The sequence below is a fragment of the Equus asinus genome, chromosome 24 (genome assembly GCF_041296235.1).
Source record: "Equus asinus isolate D_3611 breed Donkey chromosome 24, EquAss-T2T_v2, whole genome shotgun sequence".
Lineage (NCBI taxonomy): Eukaryota > Metazoa > Chordata > Mammalia > Perissodactyla > Equidae > Equus > Equus asinus.
Window position 1 is genome coordinate 64,017,383 of NC_091813.1, and position 17,587 is coordinate 64,034,969.

Consider the following 17,587-nt stretch of genomic DNA (forward strand, 5'->3'; position numbering starts at 1 on the left):
AGGTAGTAAATAGCATGGTCAGGGTTCAGAACAGTCTGTCTCAATGCTAGTGGTTTTACTTCTCTGTACCATATTGCTTCTAGTTGATTTGTCAGCAAAATAGAAGAGAAAGGTGGCCCCTTCATGCTTCTCAAAGCCAGGTGGTTTTATTTACCTTTTTTGATTTAACAAAATGGTTACTTCTTCTTTATTAGTGAAAATAATACCATGGTTATCAATTTTGCTTTATGAATTGACTTATTAATTCACATTATGTAAAAATTAGGAATCCTCCGGCAGAGAAACATTGTCAAGGTGGATTTCATGGCTCTGACAACGTATTTTCAAATATGCAAGTGAGTAAACCTATTTTACTTTTTAAAAAAAATTGATAGTTTATATCTGAAGAAAAACTGATATATGAAGTTTTAGACTTAAAAACACAGAGTGTAATTATGTCTTGAATGAGAAGTAATGAAGCGTATACTTTCATATAGCTATCTTTCTCGGGACATTGAATTAATAGAATTTTATTAAAATTTTGTATTCTATTTCATAAACATGTCACTTATACCTCCTACTAAATTTCTAATAATTTTTTGTGTATATTATGCTCTGTTAAGATTTTTGCTCCACAGTAAATGGAAGCCAGTGATTTAATAGGTGAAAAGATATCATACTTATGTTCTAAATGAAGATAAGACCTTACACTTCCCTAGCACTTTAAAATTTTTTACATATACTCGCAATAATTGTCTACTTTGATCCCTACAGTGCCGTGTGGGATGGGCAAGGTGAGGTCGAGATCCCATTTCGTCATCCATTCCGTTCTGATTGTCAAGTCAGGAATTGTAGGAAAGCTGAGAGAAATACCCTCCATGTCCTAGACTAAGTGTGCGGCAGGGGTTAAAATAATCTCCTGCAAAGTCCATTGGAAAGAGTATTGTTCCCCTTCTCTTAACATGGCCAGTTTATATATGTACAGTATGGATAGTATGAAATACTTTTTGACCAATTGCATATGTAACTGAAATGATTTGATAAATGGTTACTTTTCTGGCCAATCCAGGCCCTCTTCATTGGCTATGGACCTGGATTTCAACACGGTGCTGAAGTGGACTCCTTTGAAAATATTGAAGTTTATAACTTAATGTGCGGTAAGTGTGCACAGGCAGCTTTCATCTCTTCAGAAAACAGCTGGAAAAGGATTATCCAAAGTAGGTCACAGGGTGGGCATATGGAGATGATGACGAGGCAAGACAGACCATGGAATTTCCACCTTTCTTCCTCCTGACCCAGAGTTATTGAAAAATTGTGCAGAACATAGCATCTGATTACTCACCTGTTTCTTCCCTAGGCTGCATGCTGGTGGAAGAGCAGGGTGCTCTGTACATCCCCAGTGCCTAGCAGTAAGCCAGGCCCTGGGCTTAATTACATGACAGTTGAGTCAGATCAGGGGTGGAGGCCAGAGAAAAAGAGTCTGGGACGGTTGGGGGGGGGGGGGGTGTGTGTGTGAAAGGTGAACAAACCAGGCAAAACCTCTGGTAGCAATAATAAGTGAATGGATGGCAATGGCAAGGTTGTAGAAATGGAGGAGGACCCATTATATATATTTTTGGTTTACTCTGTGCCTTCCCAAATAGAGTTTTTATGGTTGGGTATTCTATTTGAAATATTACTTCCTTTTTTGAATAATGATACTGGGCATTTGAAAAACCTTAAATATGTCCAAAGCAGAATTCTTTTGGTGGGAGCCTATATGCTTAAATGAGATAGTATGTCCTAAAGCACTTAGAACAGGGCCTGGCATATCCTAAGTGCTTTACTATATAAGCATTTGCTGTTGTTATTATTAAGAGCAGGAGTCTTAGACTCAGACAAAGCTGGTGTAAATCCTGGGTCAACTACGTTGGTAGCTCTGAGACCTTGAGCAAAGCACTCTGATTACTCATTCACCAAATACTGACAATAACTTACTAAAGTGTTTTGAGGATTACGTAAGAAAGACATATTAGCACAGTGATTGGCATATCATAAGCATTCTACAGGTGGAACTATGGTTATTATGAAAAATCAGAAATTTTTATGGAAAAGTACAGTATACATATCAATATTTACAAGAAGAGTAGCCTAGTCATAAATGCTTTAAAACCCAGGAAAGTTTTATAGTTTTATCTTAGGTAAAAAGTGAAGGACTTGCATAGATTTGGTTTTGAAAAAATGGTAGACTTGTACTATGGTTTTTATTTCTTTGATTTTGAAACTTTTGATTTGAAACTATTTACCATTCTTGGAATTATGCAGATTTACTGAATTTGATACCAGCTTCCAATAATGGAACTCATGGCAGTCTTAACCACCTTCTAAAGAATCCCATTTACACTCCAACACATCCCAAAGAAGTTAGCTCCTTGGTACAGTGCCCCTTCACAAGAACCCCCAGAAATAACCTTGGCTGCTCGTGCAATCCCTCAGTAAGTATTGCCAAGAAGTTCAGCGTGGTGTGTGTCTGATTCTGTAGCACCCTTTACATAGCATGTGCTGTAGGAATACTTAATGATCAAATTGAAGCTTATGAGTGTGAGTAAACGCATTTATTTTTAATTCTAGTGACACATGCAGACCTTTTATTATTTCTTTTTCTTCTTCCTAGTTTTTACATTTTCACCTCTATTTTTATCCCTTGGTGCTGTGACTTAACTTGGGTGCAGGTTGGAAGAAGTCTAGCTGAGTCCTTGAGCATCCAGAATCCTAGAGTCTGTGTGATATCCTAGCAGTGAGGTCTTGATTATGGACCAATCACAATATTCCTTCTAAGGAATACATCCCAACCTATTTTACATTTAGAGGGAAAACATCTTTTTTTGGTATGAAATGGATATATGGCACTGTTCCTTTTTTACTCCTATCTTAATATATAGCTGTAAGAAGATAAAAATATGTGACAAGGAATAAACAAAATTGATAGCATCCATAAAGATAGAAATTTGGGGAGTAGCTGATTTGATGCTTTCCATTTAGTTTTAGGCTTGTAGAAAGACTGTAAGAGTAGAGACAAGAATTTATAAAGCAGCAATTATATTATTTTTCAGTTAACAGTGTGCTATGCTAACAATTTTGTCTTTTTGCAACCATTGTTCCTATCCTTTTATCTTCTTCATCAAAACAATAACTTTCACTTGTACAAGATGATTTAAAATGTTATGTTTTTTCTATGATGGAATAATTAAGCTATGGAAGTTGTTTGTTATAAAATTAAAACACGTTTGTTTTTAATCCTTAAAAATAGTGTTATTAACTTTTTAGATTTTGCCAATTGTGGATTTGCAGACACAGTTGAATCTGACCATGGCAGAAGGTAAGAAGTGTTTACTCTTGAACTTGGAATTTGGGAGCAGGCTTTTTCTGAACAGTGTGAGACGTGGAGAGTTGGTTTGGAGGCATTGTTTGAGAAAAACCAATAAAATAAAGGGATAAATGGAGGACCACCTGCGGAAACATGGAGATTTCTTTGCTTGACAGTCTAGATTATCAGTCATAAGGAAAGAAGACATAAGTGCAGTGGAAATAGCATGGAATGTATGTAGTGGAAGCTGAATCACTTTTTTATGAACATAGCGGAAGTGTTTTTATAGGTTTATAATTAATCCTCAGATTTCCATTTAAAATACTATTAAATTTCGATCTCATTTGGTTCTTAGTAAATTACAACCTAGTATAAATTGATTTATTTATCTAAAGTTATTTCTTCATAACTTTTAAATAAAAATTAAGTTGATTTGGATCCCTGATGAAATGGGTCAGTTGTGGCTTTAATGTTCAGCCTCACTTGGATACGGTCTCTGATCCTTAAGTTATTTTCCTCCTGGAATAAAAAGTGAATTCTGCACTATTCCTGATTTAAACTTGTCTATATAAAATTTCTGTAAACATTTGGATTAGAGTCTTTGATGGTCCCAAGGTAGCAAAGTGTTGTGCTGAAGAATGACACTTTTGAAATTGAATGGATCTGGGTTTGGATATGACCTTAGGATCTGTGTGTCCACGGAAAAAGTATTTACTTCCTCTAAGCTGCTGTTTTCTGATCTGTAAAATGGATATGTAACCTTAATTCATAGGGATCTATAAGAATTTAATTAGATGCTATAAACAAAGAACTCTACAGAGCACTTGACACTCGGAAAAACCGCAATAAACAGTACGTACTATTGCTGTTTCATTTGGTTGAGTCTCATAATTTCAGTTCTGAACTTTTGCTTTCCAAACACATACATCATTCAGAAAATTTACCTTCTGGAGTGTGTCATGAAAAATAAGTAATTAAAATAATTGAAAGAATTTTAGTAACATAAGTCCTAATTGCTGAAATTTCTAGCAATTTCATATAGTGTTTTCTTATGATATCTTGCTATTGCATGGATCTTTCGGAATCTTCATAGGCAAAAACTACAGTGAATCCCTTTTGTTTTCTTAATTGTTTATTGTTCTGCTCTTTGTAATCAGATTTTTTTTACAGTTAAAAATAATTTTTTGATACGGTTAAGTGTAAGAAAGAATTAAATGAATGTATCATTATATATTTTATCATATGAGGCACACTCAGTATGTTTAAATGGTGGTTTCATTTTCCCCATGCAACCGAAGAGAATATCATTAAGCGTGGCACTCTACCCTATGGAAGACCCAGAGTTATCCAGAAGAACAGCACCATCTGTCTTCTTTACCAACACCAGTTTGTGAGTGGTTACAGCCATGACATCCTAATGCCCCTTTGGACGTCCTACACCGTCGACAGAAATGCAAGTATTTGGTACCTCTTTAGCTATGGGCAGTTTTTCAAATTATCATTAAGCAAAACATTGAAAGCATAGTTTCTCATGGTTAATCTTGGCTCTATAATCAGTCCCCAAAATAGAAGATCTCTGAACCAGGAATCAGGAAAATTAAGTTCCAGCTCTGCCACTAACTAGCTACGTGACTTTGAGAGTCAGAGCAATTTCTTTTCTTTTCTGGGGCGGGGGGGGGGGGGGTAAAGATTAGCCCTGAGCTAACATCTGCCACCAATCCTCCTCTTTTTGCTGAAGAAGACTGGCCATGAGCTAACATCCCCATGCCCATTTTCCTCTATTTTCTATGTGGGACGCCTGCCAGAGCATGGCTTGACAAGCGTAGGTCTGCACCTGGGACCCGAACCAGTGAACCCTGGGCCGCCAAAGCAGAACATGCGACCTTAACTGCTGTGCCACCAGGCTGGCCCCTCAGAGCAGTTTCTTATCCTGTGAAATGAGGGGAGTGCAGTAAAGAATTCTCCCTTGCTTTCATTTCTTTTTAAAAACAAAAATTTTATGATTGCAATTTATAATTTCATGAAATCAGTTTTAAATCAGTTACAATTATTCATCTCTAAATACATAGCTGTGTGAGCACAAGAACTTCCCTCAGGTGCCCAGTTCTTTGGGGGTCCTCACTGATGGAGAAAGAAGGCCCTTAAAACTCAGTAACCCCACTGTATATACCGTCTATGGGAAGGCTCCTGAGACAAAACCAGGGAGAGGCTCAGGATCCTGTTCACTACCCAGAGCAGAGGAGTTAAGCCTTGAAAGGAGTGGGGAAAACATCCCGGGACAAGACCACCACCCCCCACCCCCACCCACTCGTGCTGTGGTGGAAAGAGGAATGGTGAAGGAAATAGGCCTAGAAGGAGAGAATGAGAGGAGGAGATGAGATTTGCATCTCGCCTGGAATTGAGATTTTAAACTAGACTGACCAGATTTTCAGAAACTGAAAGTATCTGGCAAGCTACTGGATGCCCTTGGGAGACGGAAAGGGGATTTGAGAGAGCTTAGTTGAGTTGGATTTAAAAAATAAAGCTTTTATTAATACTCACTGAGATAGGTAAATAAAAAGATAGGGATATGTGTGTATATATGTAATTTCTGTGTTTAAAATATATATATATATATATATATATGTATGTATATATATATCTCTTGTACACACACATTCACATATTTACATAAAGTTTCTACCTTGAACTTGATTTTTTAAAATTTTTGAAGACTGTCCCCAAGCACTTTAAACACTTTTTCCTTGACTTTGTAATATACAGCTGTCTGCACAATGTTTCGTGGGTCCTTATCCTATTTATGGTTGTGTAATACCTTAATTCTAGTGTTCTTTGATTCTGTTTGAATTTTCAGTTTTCCTATGTAATCAAAGCTGCATAAATTCAATCGTCACTATTCCTGAGGTTTTCATATTCATTGTTATTCAGTGGCTTTTTCCCCCCCAACTTTAGCTAGTGTAGTTGAATGTGGAAGATAGACTCAGATCTCTAAAAATACAGCAACTTACTGATACAGCAGCTGCTAAAAGTTTGAAATTGAGTAAACAAGAACGTTCTAAACAAAATCAGCGCGATGTCAGTGGAGAATGTTTGCACATATATGGCAACTGGTTAATATCCTTAATATCGTAAAGAGTTTTGGCAGTTCAGTTAGAAAAAAGATGAATACACCACTAGAAAAATGGAAAATGGTGCAGGCCGTGAACAGCCAGCCAGCGCTCTGTCAATTTATGGCATGGTTCGCCTTTCACTATTCACAGGCAGTCTCCTCTTCTGTATGCCTGATGCCTGACGGTTTCTTAACCATTTTGTTCTTCAGGACATCTTCTCTACAGAAGACTTTTCCAACTGTCTTTACCAGGATCTTCGAGTTTCTCTTAGTCCTGTCCATGAATGTTCATTTTATAAAAATAATGCTAAACTAAGCTATGGGTTCCTCTCCCCGCCACGTAAGTTTCTTCCTCCCTGACCTTTCCTTTCCCTCTTTCTGTCTTCCTTTTCCTTTTCTTTCTTATGGGGCAATACACATTGCCTTATTTATTTATTGCTGAAAATTGTAAAGGAGAAATATAACTATCAGGGAAAGTTTTAACAGTTTAGCAGTTTAAACAGAATTTGAGAAAACTCAGGGAGGGCAGAAGGATGCAACAGGGTTCTTAGGAGGTGATATCATTTTGGGGTTTAAAAAGAAAAATGTAATTTGCTGAAGAATTAGGTAAAGGTAGAGACTAAATGTGCTTGCCTTTTAGGGGTTCTGATGCACAGCCCCCAGGGAATGGCTTTTTTGAAGCTGTGTTCTGTTTTTTCAACGGGCAAATGTGTATGTTAGTGAGAAGACATTTTGAGGCTGACTTTAAAAGGCAAAAATCAGAAGTCTCCAGGTGCTCAAATATCCTAGTCCAGTCCCCAGAGTAAGTGTCTGAAGTCAGAACTTGGCTATTGCATTATAAAAATAGACACGGTCCAAGCTGAAAATTCATACAAAGAAGCCTTGTACAGCATGTCGAGGCGAACATCCCATGATGTTTTTTCTGGGTAGTAGGGGTTGTTCTCAAGCCAGATATTCTCTTTTTTTCTTTTCACTGTGAAAGCGTTTAAGGAAAGAAGATTGTCAACAAAATACACTGTAGTTGATATAAGGCAAATAAGGTAAAATTTGAATATATTTAATTTGGGCCCTTATTAAAATTTTTGTGTCTTTGATAAATTCATCTTAAAGAATAAAAGACTACATATTTTATTTTGATTTGAGGGACTTGAGCAAACACGTTGCATTTTCACTTGACCCGGTACCTGGGGAAGTTTTACAGGTTTAAGACGATACTCAGCTAAGTTTTTTAAAATGCCCCTCATGAGAAAGTATAATTTCTAATGTTATTTGTGAAGAATGAAATAGTTGTTCTTTTTATTTTCTTTGTAGAACTAAATAAAGGTTCAAGTAAAATAAATTCTGAAGCATTGCTTACTACTAATATAGTGCCAATGTACCAGAGTTTCCAAGGTAAAAAATTTTGACCCTGTATCTTGTAATTTTAATGAATTTCTGTAAATTATCAGTATAACTTGTATGTAACAAGATTGATGCTATAAATTAAATGACTTAATATTAAATACATTCTTATATATTTGTTTTACTTTGAGCATACCAGCACACAAAAAATTCTGCAAGGATTAGAATTATGATCTATTCCAATATCTCTTATTCTGCTTTGTATTTAAATGTTTATAAACATTTTTGGTGGGAAAAGTATGTAATGTTCTTCCTAAGTTATCCAACTAATGCAGTCTACTAATGCTTATGTTAATTTTTAGTCTGTTTCCGTATTTAACGATATGGAAGTTCTTGATAATTGTTTTTGAGCTTAAAATGAATAGATTTTACATCCTTAATTATTGTAGTCTTTGGTTCCCACAAGAATAAATACACATTTACATTCCAAGTGACATATAGAATTTCAAAATATAGAGCCTACAAGGAGGTTTTTACTCTACTTTTTATCTAGAATACTTGTGAATATTTCAAAGGAAATATTCAGATATTAACAGTGCATCTGAATAACTTGCCTCGTTTGTGTTCATGATGTTTTTATGCTTCATGAAGATACGGGATTACAAATTCATGACGATGCACATGCTCAGGGATGCCTGAAACAGAGGTGAAATCAACATCTGCCTGTTAGTCCTTCCAAAGGCCAAAGCCGAACAATGGATTTTTGGCCTCAGGCTGAGACTAAAGGCAAACTCGAGTTTATCTCTAATTATTACCAGTGCTCATTTTGAGTCACGATGTTGATTTATTTCACGTGATGGCATGGCGCCTGTTCTTCTGAGACTATGCTTCTTCCTTCTTCCAGTTATCTGGCACTACTTTCATGGCACCCTACTGCAAAGGTATGCCCAAGAAAGAAATGGCGTCAATGTTGTCAGCGGTCCCGTCTTTGACTCTGATTTTGATGGACGTTATGATTCCTCAGAGACTCTGAAACAGTAAGAATATATTTCATTTACTCTTAAAAAATAGCTGTCAAGTGGGATTACTATCCAGTTGAGTCAGCATAATCTTTTCTATCCGATGCTATTCATCTTTATGTACGTGGCTTTTCTGATTATGCTGGAAACCCCTTGGAATATCTGATTGATTTTGGTGTTTTGCTCAGTGCTTAAACAATATTTTTTAGGGGCTGGCCCTGTGGCCGAGTGGTTAAGTTCGTGCGCTCTGCTTGGGCGGCCCAGGGTTTCACTGGTTTGGATCCTGGGCGCAGGCATGGCACCGCTCATCAGGGCATGCTGAGGTGGCATCCCACATGCCACAACCAGAGGCACTCACAACTAGAATATACAGCTATGTACTGGGGAGCTTTGGGGAGAAGAAGAAGAAGAAGAAAAAAAAAAGATTGGCAACAGTTGTGAGCTCAAGTGCCAATCTTTAAAAAAATATATATATATTTTAGATGAAAGAAGCAGTGTTTCTCTCCCACTCCACTCAGATGAGTACTTCTTGAGCTACATTAAATACTGAACTCTGCCATGTGTTAAGAAGGTAACGTCAGTATTTAAAATATCTCTGTGTGGGTAATTGTTAAGACACTGTCTTAATTAACATACCGCCAGCGAGAAGGTGCAGAACCATATGGCGTGGCTAGAGGCATCCTGAAGCTAGGAATCAGCAGGGGCATAAGCTGCCATGCCCAGGTGTAGGCCTTGGGTGAATGTCCCAGCTTTTATCCAACTCTGGCTGGGGGGGGTGGTAGGGTGACCGTCTTGAGAAAACCAGCAGTGGTGCTGTTTTTATAAAGGAGAGAGGGAGAACATTTTAGCAACTGGTTGGTCTTTATTAAAACAATAATTGCAAGATTTTTTTGAAGCAATTTTGCTATTAAGACTACTTAAAAAAAGAGACTGAAACCTCCGCTGAGATTTGGCCCCTTTCTGAGCTCCACTCTCCCAGGCTGACTTAGGGGTCATGGCTTACACACATGTATCTGTGACCACATTAGTCTGTAAAGTTTGTTGTTTTCTATGTCACTTGAGGCATAAGGGTCCCACATAACTGCCTCGTAGGTCACAGCAGAACGGGTAAAGAAGAGAACTTCATACCTTTCCCACTCACAGCTTCAGCCAGAGTTCTCTGTTTTAATCTGTTTTATGTATCATGGTTCCACATCAGATTGTATTTGAAGACAATGATCCCACCACCTTAAACTTTGAAAGATGCTTAAAAAAGCAAACCAGTCATCCCAGCTTTGAGACCAAAGGAAACAGGAGAATTAAGATGAGGTAAAGGTGTTACTTGGGACATCTTTGAGAAGATGCTACAATTAAAAAGAAAATCAAGTTATTGGGATAGGAAAAAAAAATCCAGTTAAAACAAGGGAGAGTTCCAGCAATACGACTTCTCTAAAGGAGCTGGAATAAAAGAACCCCAAACCAGTTCCGTCCGCTGTCCACAACTGCAGAGAGTTTAAGACTGTCAGTAGTGCTTTAGAATCTTGGCTTAGTCTTCCAAAATAATATTTTTTTCTTTAGCGTCTCAATTTCAGTGCATTAAGGTAGAATTTTTAAAAACTCCAAAGTTCAGTACATTTCTATAGAAAATAAAAATTATTTGGATTATGTTTATCTGTCTTCTAATTCTTACTCTCTCTCAATCTGGCAGAGTATGTTGAGGTATTATGATTCCTAATGACAATACATTTAATTATTTGACTGAGTTTTACTTTTAGATGTATTAAAAATATGCTTTCCTGAAATATTCATTAAAAGGAAGATAGCTATTTCGTTCTTAAAGTGAATATTGCCATATTTCACAGGAACAGCAGACGCGTCCGTAATCAGGAGGTTCTGATCCCAACTCACTTCTTCATTGTGCTGACAAGTTGTAAAGATCCAGACCAGGCTCCCTCACAGTGTGAAAATTTAGATGCTTCAGCTTTCATTTTGCCTCACAGGACAGACAACAGTGAGAGCTGTGTGGTAAGTAGCCTTTGTTATTTTACTTTAAAAATTGAAAATATGAATATAAGTATATTTGTGTGTGTCTTACATCTGACGTTACTGTGGGAGAAACCATAACTTGAATATATATGTACTTTGAAATTACAGGATGGTTTTATATTTGATCCTCTAAGATGACGTATCTTCGAAGACCACCTTGTCTATTAAAAACACTAAACGTCAGATCGAAATGTAAAAACTGAGTGCCTTCATGTAGCTTAGCTACTAAATTCTGGGTTTATTTCAAGTGTGAATTCACTCGTTTCAAAACTGGATTTATAATTCCAAAAGTGTCAGCCCTGTAAATTAATCTTAAGGTTGTGGTTAGGCAATATTTCAAATTAATTTTCTATATATCACTTCATTATAAAAAGCATGTTTGTCTCTATCTTTTCTTATTCTTTTGTCATTCCAGTGTTTGGAAATAATTGTTTTATGTTATCTTATTTGCTCAGAATTTTAAAAATCTGAACTGCAGCCTTTGAACATCAAGACTGCATTAAAATTTTAGCAATTTTTAAGGCTTTTCTTGTGGTGAGCCAAAATATTTTTCTTTCAGGGTACTTTCCAGATTTCCTAGTTGGTTTTTTTTTTTCGTCCATTGAAGTTACACAAAGCAAGTCTAGACCTAAGCTGGCAAATATATTTGGCTTCCCACCAGCCTCAGTGGATGGTTGGTGGATTCCTGGAGTCCTGGAGTCACAGGATCTTGAGGTCCAGTCTGAGCTTGGCAGGAGAGAGTACTGTGATTGCGCATTCATTCATTTATCCCTTCTTTGATCCAGTTATTCATTCCTTTAATACATACTTATTGCCAGGTACTGTAGGTGCCGAGGACCAGCAGTGAACATAACATTTAATTGGCCAGTCCTCATAGAACACATTTCTCACTATTTTTTGCTTATTCTTCAGAATTGAGTACAGAATAGCAGCATTTTAACTATTTGGATGCCTAACGTTGGGCATCTAACTGCTAACTGGCCGGTATTGTGGACACTGTTGGACACATACCTAGTATTCACTTCTTCATTACTTTCTCTTCCTTGAGAGATTAAGTTGTCAACAAAAGAATCAGTTAGTGTCATGTTCTGCAGCAACTAACAGAGGACCCAGGTGCAGTGACTTGAGCAAGTGAGGGCTTCCTCGTGTAGCTGAGCCCAGAGGGAGCCAGTCTGGGCTGGTGCTGTGGGGCAGCAGCACCTTTAGGGATTCAGGAGCCACTGTCTTTCCTGTCCTTCTGCGCCACTATCCTTAGCAGTGTGGCCCATGCAGGCTCAAGATGGCTTCTACTTCTCTAGATGTGTCTGCACTCTGGGGCCTCCCCTCAAAAAAGAAAGCAGCAATCGGCTTCTGCTGACATCTCATTGACCGAAATTCTAAGTGCGATGAGTGAAGCGTTGAGTTCCTTTTCCGTCTCTACCGTTCCAAAAGCTGTTGTGCCAATATCTGAAATACAAACATTTTATCAAGTTCTATATGACAGTGTACCTAGAATATGTACCTCGGTAGGGTGATGGTAGAATCAGAACTTGATTCCGAACAAGAATCAGAACAAGTTTCTTGATGCTAATTCCCATGTTCTTTCTACCATTCCATGTTGCTTCTGTTTTTGAATATTTTTTAACCCTACCCTGTTGCAGTTTCTTGCATTACATGAGCATCTGTTCCAGGCATACTTTCCTCTTCCCAGATTTGATACATCTAATTAAACAAATATGCATGGTAGATATTAGATGGTGAGCTACTCAAGAGCAGAGATTATGTCTAACAAATCTTGTGGCGTCTGCCATTTGCAAGCCAAAGTGCCATGGATGATTGAAGTGGGGAGATGAGGAGGTTGTAGGGAAGTGGACTGACTGTTCTCCAGTGACTTTTCTTCTTTATGTCCCACCCCCTAGCACGGGAAGCAGGAATCCTCATGGGTTGAAGAGTTGTTGAGGTTACACAGAGCTCGGATCACAGATGTTGAACAGATCACTGGACTCAGCTTCTATCAAGAAAGAAAAGAGCCAGTTTCAGACATTTTAAAGTTGAAAACACATTTGCCAATCTTTAACCAAGAAGACTGATTTTTTTATTCCAAAAACACAGGATAAATCTTTTTGAAAGAACCTTCTATTTTCTACAGTCCTCTATTCACACTATTGCGTTGTTTGGAAACTGCCAACCAGTTAGACTGGGAATCCTCTGTGATACGACCATCTCAGGGAAGCTTGTGGCCTCAACACAGCAGTAGGAGAGTGTCCCTTTGGAGGCTCACACATGTTTGAATATGTGAGAGCTGTATGCGTTGTTCAAGTTTGGGGAAGAGAGACAGACCATACCAAAAACTGCTCCTACTTCTCTTCAGGGCAGAAGTAGCTGTGAACACTGTCTGGATGCCAGATAATTTGAATCTTCTTATCATTAGTAAACTTTTATGGAGCTGGCAAACACTAATGGACAGGATTGAAATAGTCCATGTTACATTAGTATCTTCACACAAGTTTAAAAGAGATTCTGGATTCCTTTTAACTTGGAGTTTCATTTCTCTTAGTTTTAATCCAAAAAAATTAATGGAAGCAAAAATATTTCTGAGGTCCTATTTCTGTCTTTTCTGTACACTCCCCTCAAAAGCCAAAATATGTAATCCTGTGTTATTTTTTTTATTGTGATTGGGCTTTTCCAGATTTATTGGCTCTAACAAGTTAAACTTTGAGGGAAGATCTGTGAATTGGTCATATCTACCTGTTATAAAATTTTATTCTACATTTGTGCAAAAGAAAACTATTCCCCTCCTGTTCACTGGTAATTAACATAGGTTGAAAATAGCTCTACAGGTGGTTATTTTAGACTGTTAAAAATGTGTCTTATCTTGGTGAAACTTCAGAGAACTTGTCAACATATGCAAAGTGTCATTTTTCATCGAGATGGTAGGAGTGTTGTCCTCTGTGTGCAAAAATAACCCGACCAGCAGCAGAGCTGTGCTGTGCTGAGCTGTTCATTTGAAGTTTCGTAGATTTGAAGAGAACGTGTTGTCATCACTTCATATCTTCTTGGTGGTTATGATAAAAGAACTTGATTTCTCCTCTGTATGGACTATATGCTTTAGTCCCAACCTGTGAACCCTCAAATACTATAGTCCCTATTAGGTTGCTGGGGTCTGATTTAGGGGTTATATTAGTACACCAAAGATTTGTATTTGTCCTTTATGTGATACTCATTCTTCAACAGCCTTGGGATCACAAGACCTATAGATATTACAATTTGCATCTGAAAATTATTTAATAATTTAGAAAGTTTCATTGGTTTTTGTTTTAGTCTCACAGGTTTCTGAGGTTCTGTACATTGTTTTTTTTCTGGTCTGTTTTCTCTCTGTGGTCCAGATTGGGTAATTTCTATTGTTCTATCTTCAGGTTCACTGATTCCTTCCTCTGTCTAATGCATTCTGCTGTTGAGCCCATCCATTGGTTTTTTACATTTCAGTTATTGTATTTTTTATTTCTAAAATTTCCATTTGGTTCTTCTTTATATCTTTTATTTCTTTGCTGAGAATTTTTCTCTTTGCTGAGACTTTCTTACTTTTTTTGTTTCAAATATGTTTGTAATTGCTCATTGAAGCATTTTTATGATGGCTGCTGTACAATCCTTGTCATATAATTCCAATATCTGTGTCATCTTTGTGTTACCACCTATTGTCTTTTTTCATTCAAAAAGATTTTCCTGGTCCTTGGTGTGATGAATGATTTTCAGTTGAACCTTGGATATTCTAGGTACTATGTTATATGACTATGGATCGTATTTAAACCTGTTTTAGCTACCTTTCTCTGACATCACTCTAGCATGGGAATTGGGGGCACTGCCTCATTATTGCCAGATGTGCTAGAGTCCAGGTTCCCTACTCAGACTCCACTGACACTTGGGGTGAAGGGGACCCTTGTTCCAGGGCAGGGTAGAAATTCATCTCCCCAGTGGGTGTCCATTGATGCCTCCCTGATTGGGATGTGCTTGGCACCTTGTTACTGCTCCCACGTGCTCTCCATGGAAACTGTGGACAAGAGTGGCTGGGTAAGTTTTATTCTCAACAGGTGGGGAAGAAATTGCCATTTCCCTACTCAGCCTTCTCTGACACCACCACACTTGGGGCACCTCCCCGACCATCCTTCTCTGACACCACCACCATCCTTCTCTGACACTACCACACTTGGGGCACCTCTTTACAGCCTGGTGAAGGTGGAAGTCTAGGCTCCCCACTCCGTCTTTGCTGGCATGGGTGGGGTCATGATCTTTTCTGTGGTGTTTGGCTGGAGTCGAGCGCTTCTTGTTTTCTCTCTTGCTAGGCTCCTCCTCTCTGGTCCTTTGGCTAGAGAGAGAGCAGGGCTCTCAGGGCTTCTTTCCATCTGCACTTGTGGGCGTTTCCCGGTTGCTGACTTCCTCAGCTCCAGATCTGGGATATATGAGCTGAAAAGCAAACTTGGGGGAGCTCATCACAGTGTTGCTCTTGGGGTTCTGAGGTCTCTATCCTGTCTACCTTCTCCTCCCCACCTGTCAGAATCTTCCTATGGTTGTTTTAGATATAGTATCCAAGCTTTTTATCTGCACTTAGCAGAAGGATATCTACTTCTTTGTAGAAGTGTCTCATTGATTTTTATATATTCTTCAAAATACATGCAGACACATGATTGCTTCTACATAAAGCATCTTAGCAGATCTTAATTAAATGGATGGATGCCTCTCCCCTTTGCCAGACACTGGGAATACAAAGAAAAACAAGTTACAGTCCCTACTGTCCTGGAAAGAGAGGGGAGGCAGCAGAAGTATAAATGATCCCTAAAGGGTGGCACATGTTACAGTGGAGCCATGGGTAGGGTGCAGGGAGCACAAAGAGGCACTGGGTGCTGCTAGGCAGTGTCAGCACTGGCTTCCCGGAGGTGGTGATGTTTGGGCTGGGACTTGAAGGGTGCACGGGAACTCTTCAGGTGAACAGCTGAGGCAAGGGCATTCTGGCCTCCCTTGGATGGAGACATTTTTGGCATTTTCCCATTAACAACTACTTCTGATATTTTCTACAAGTGTCATTGTGACCAACTTATATAACTGTTTCAGTTTTTTGCTTTGTTAAAAGAATCTCCTGTTCTTAAAGGAAATGTCAGATTGAAAAATTCTGTGCTGACTTTAAAGGAAAAGACATCCACATCTGTTCCTACTTAGCTTTGTTTTTCAGTTGCTCTGATACGGTATTCTTTTTTTTCTGTTTTTGTCTCAAAAGAACCCCTCCTTTCACTATTTCATTGACTTAAAACATGGGGCTGCTCTCCACTTCCCCGATTTGAATGGTAAATTCACGACCATCTATGGAAACACCTTTATCCTACTTTTTTCAATAAAGGCTATTCTTTGTTTTCCAAATGACAGCAAAAGCTTTATTTATCCCTAATTTCACTTCCATTCCTCCAATCAGTATTTCTTAATTGAGGTAAGTAACTTCCACACAGAATTTCATGGCTAGTCAGTTCATTCATGGAGAGCGACGAACCAGGTGGAACTTAGAAATAGTTCTAAGAATCAGAGAAAAGAGGGCAAACCTTTGGGGGAAGAAGGTGACTGCTCAAGTTGCAGCAGGATAAGCAGATGTGGAGGACCCTGAGGCCAGCTGGCCTGTTCTGTCTGAGGAGATAGGACAGACGGGGATGGCGCTGACCATCTGCTCCTTCAGGTGAGGCCGTTACCCCTTCTGACTTTTGTCCATCATTAGCTGCGTCACTCTCCCACCCTGCTCTGTAGACACACGCTTATCTACCAAAGAAACTGTTGTTTGAACTTTGAAACTAAATGTGGCGGTTACACTTCATGCTCAAGCCTCTCTCAGGAATTTGGTGTGGGAGCTTTCACAAGTGTTAGGTAAAATGTTGCCATGGCTGCAGTCCAAGGACATTTCCCTTGTTTTTTGGGCCAGTCTAAATATTGTATGGTAGGGAAAAAAAACCTTCTACAAGATATAAGCGTCTCTAAGCTAAGAAATGTGGATTTACAAATAAAAGTTGTATGTACAGAAGCCTGGTTTCTTCCTTGTGTGGATGTGTGTGTGTGTGTGTGTTGTGTTTAGAGGGTGAGGGCAGAAATGGGTGGTGGTGTTTCTCATGGGAGTGATACTGAGTACAAGGGTTGTGGGCAACTAGCTACCACTGTATTGTTGGAAGGAGAAAAAAGATCCAAAGTTCATCTCAGATTCACAGAGTAACCATCCTTTCTGGTGGGACCTATGTTCTTGGTTTTGGTATTTTAATTACATTTAATCATACTTCCAGGAAAAAACAAGTGACAGGCATATATAAACATCCTTCGAGTATTTAGAATGGTCTGAAACCAGAGGGAAAGTTTTCATCTTGTAACTTCCATAGTTTTTTTCAACATGAAATTTCTGCATTTATCTTCTCCATTACATTTAAATAGTGATTGAAGGAAAAATAAAGATAGTTACTAGAAATTGTATCCAAACCAGAAATCATAGATGCTCAAATATGCCTTAGCCTACTAAAAGTGAAAAAATGTCTGGGATGGGTACTGGATCCATGGGATGCCAAAGGAAGTGACAACCTAAAAGAATTCCCCTTCATTCCACCCCAATACTGTTGTTTTAAATTTAACTTCATCCCTGCCAATAAATCCTCAAATCAGGGGACAACTTGAGGATTTTAATAAAAGTAATACATTCACTTAAAATTCATGTCCTATTTTACCATGTGTCAGAAATTCAGAACTCAGAATAGACTTCAGCTTTCACAGAAT

The 17,587-nt window shown here is 38.4% G+C and overlaps 1 protein-coding gene across 11 annotated transcripts in view; it reads left to right on the top strand.

The window, feature by feature from the left end:
- Nucleotides 1-17,587, top strand: part of ENPP1 (ectonucleotide pyrophosphatase/phosphodiesterase 1) — a 267,067-nt gene that overhangs the window by 49,321 nt on the left and 200,159 nt on the right. For 10 of the 11 annotated variants that reach the window (XR_011497694.1, XR_011497690.1, XR_006517151.2 and 7 more), the window contains exons 16-24: nucleotides 266-335; nucleotides 1,049-1,136; nucleotides 2,284-2,453; nucleotides 3,286-3,337; nucleotides 4,624-4,778; nucleotides 6,645-6,774; nucleotides 7,746-7,826; nucleotides 8,680-8,812; nucleotides 10,636-10,798. Coding sequence is in view for 1 of the 11 variants with exons in the window: in XM_014828887.3 (XP_014684373.2) it covers nucleotides 266-335; nucleotides 1,049-1,136; nucleotides 2,284-2,453; nucleotides 3,286-3,337; nucleotides 4,624-4,778; nucleotides 6,645-6,774; nucleotides 7,746-7,826; nucleotides 8,680-8,812; nucleotides 10,636-10,798; nucleotides 12,718-12,888 (1,213 nt within the window). In the remaining 10 variants the exon portion in view is untranslated. Of the gene's footprint in view, nucleotides 1-265; nucleotides 336-1,048; nucleotides 1,137-2,283; nucleotides 2,454-3,285; nucleotides 3,338-4,623; nucleotides 4,779-6,644; nucleotides 6,775-7,745; nucleotides 7,827-8,679; nucleotides 8,813-10,635; nucleotides 10,799-12,717; nucleotides 16,854-17,587 lie in introns of those variants that run through there. The other variant, XM_014828887.3, reaches the window with a different exon arrangement.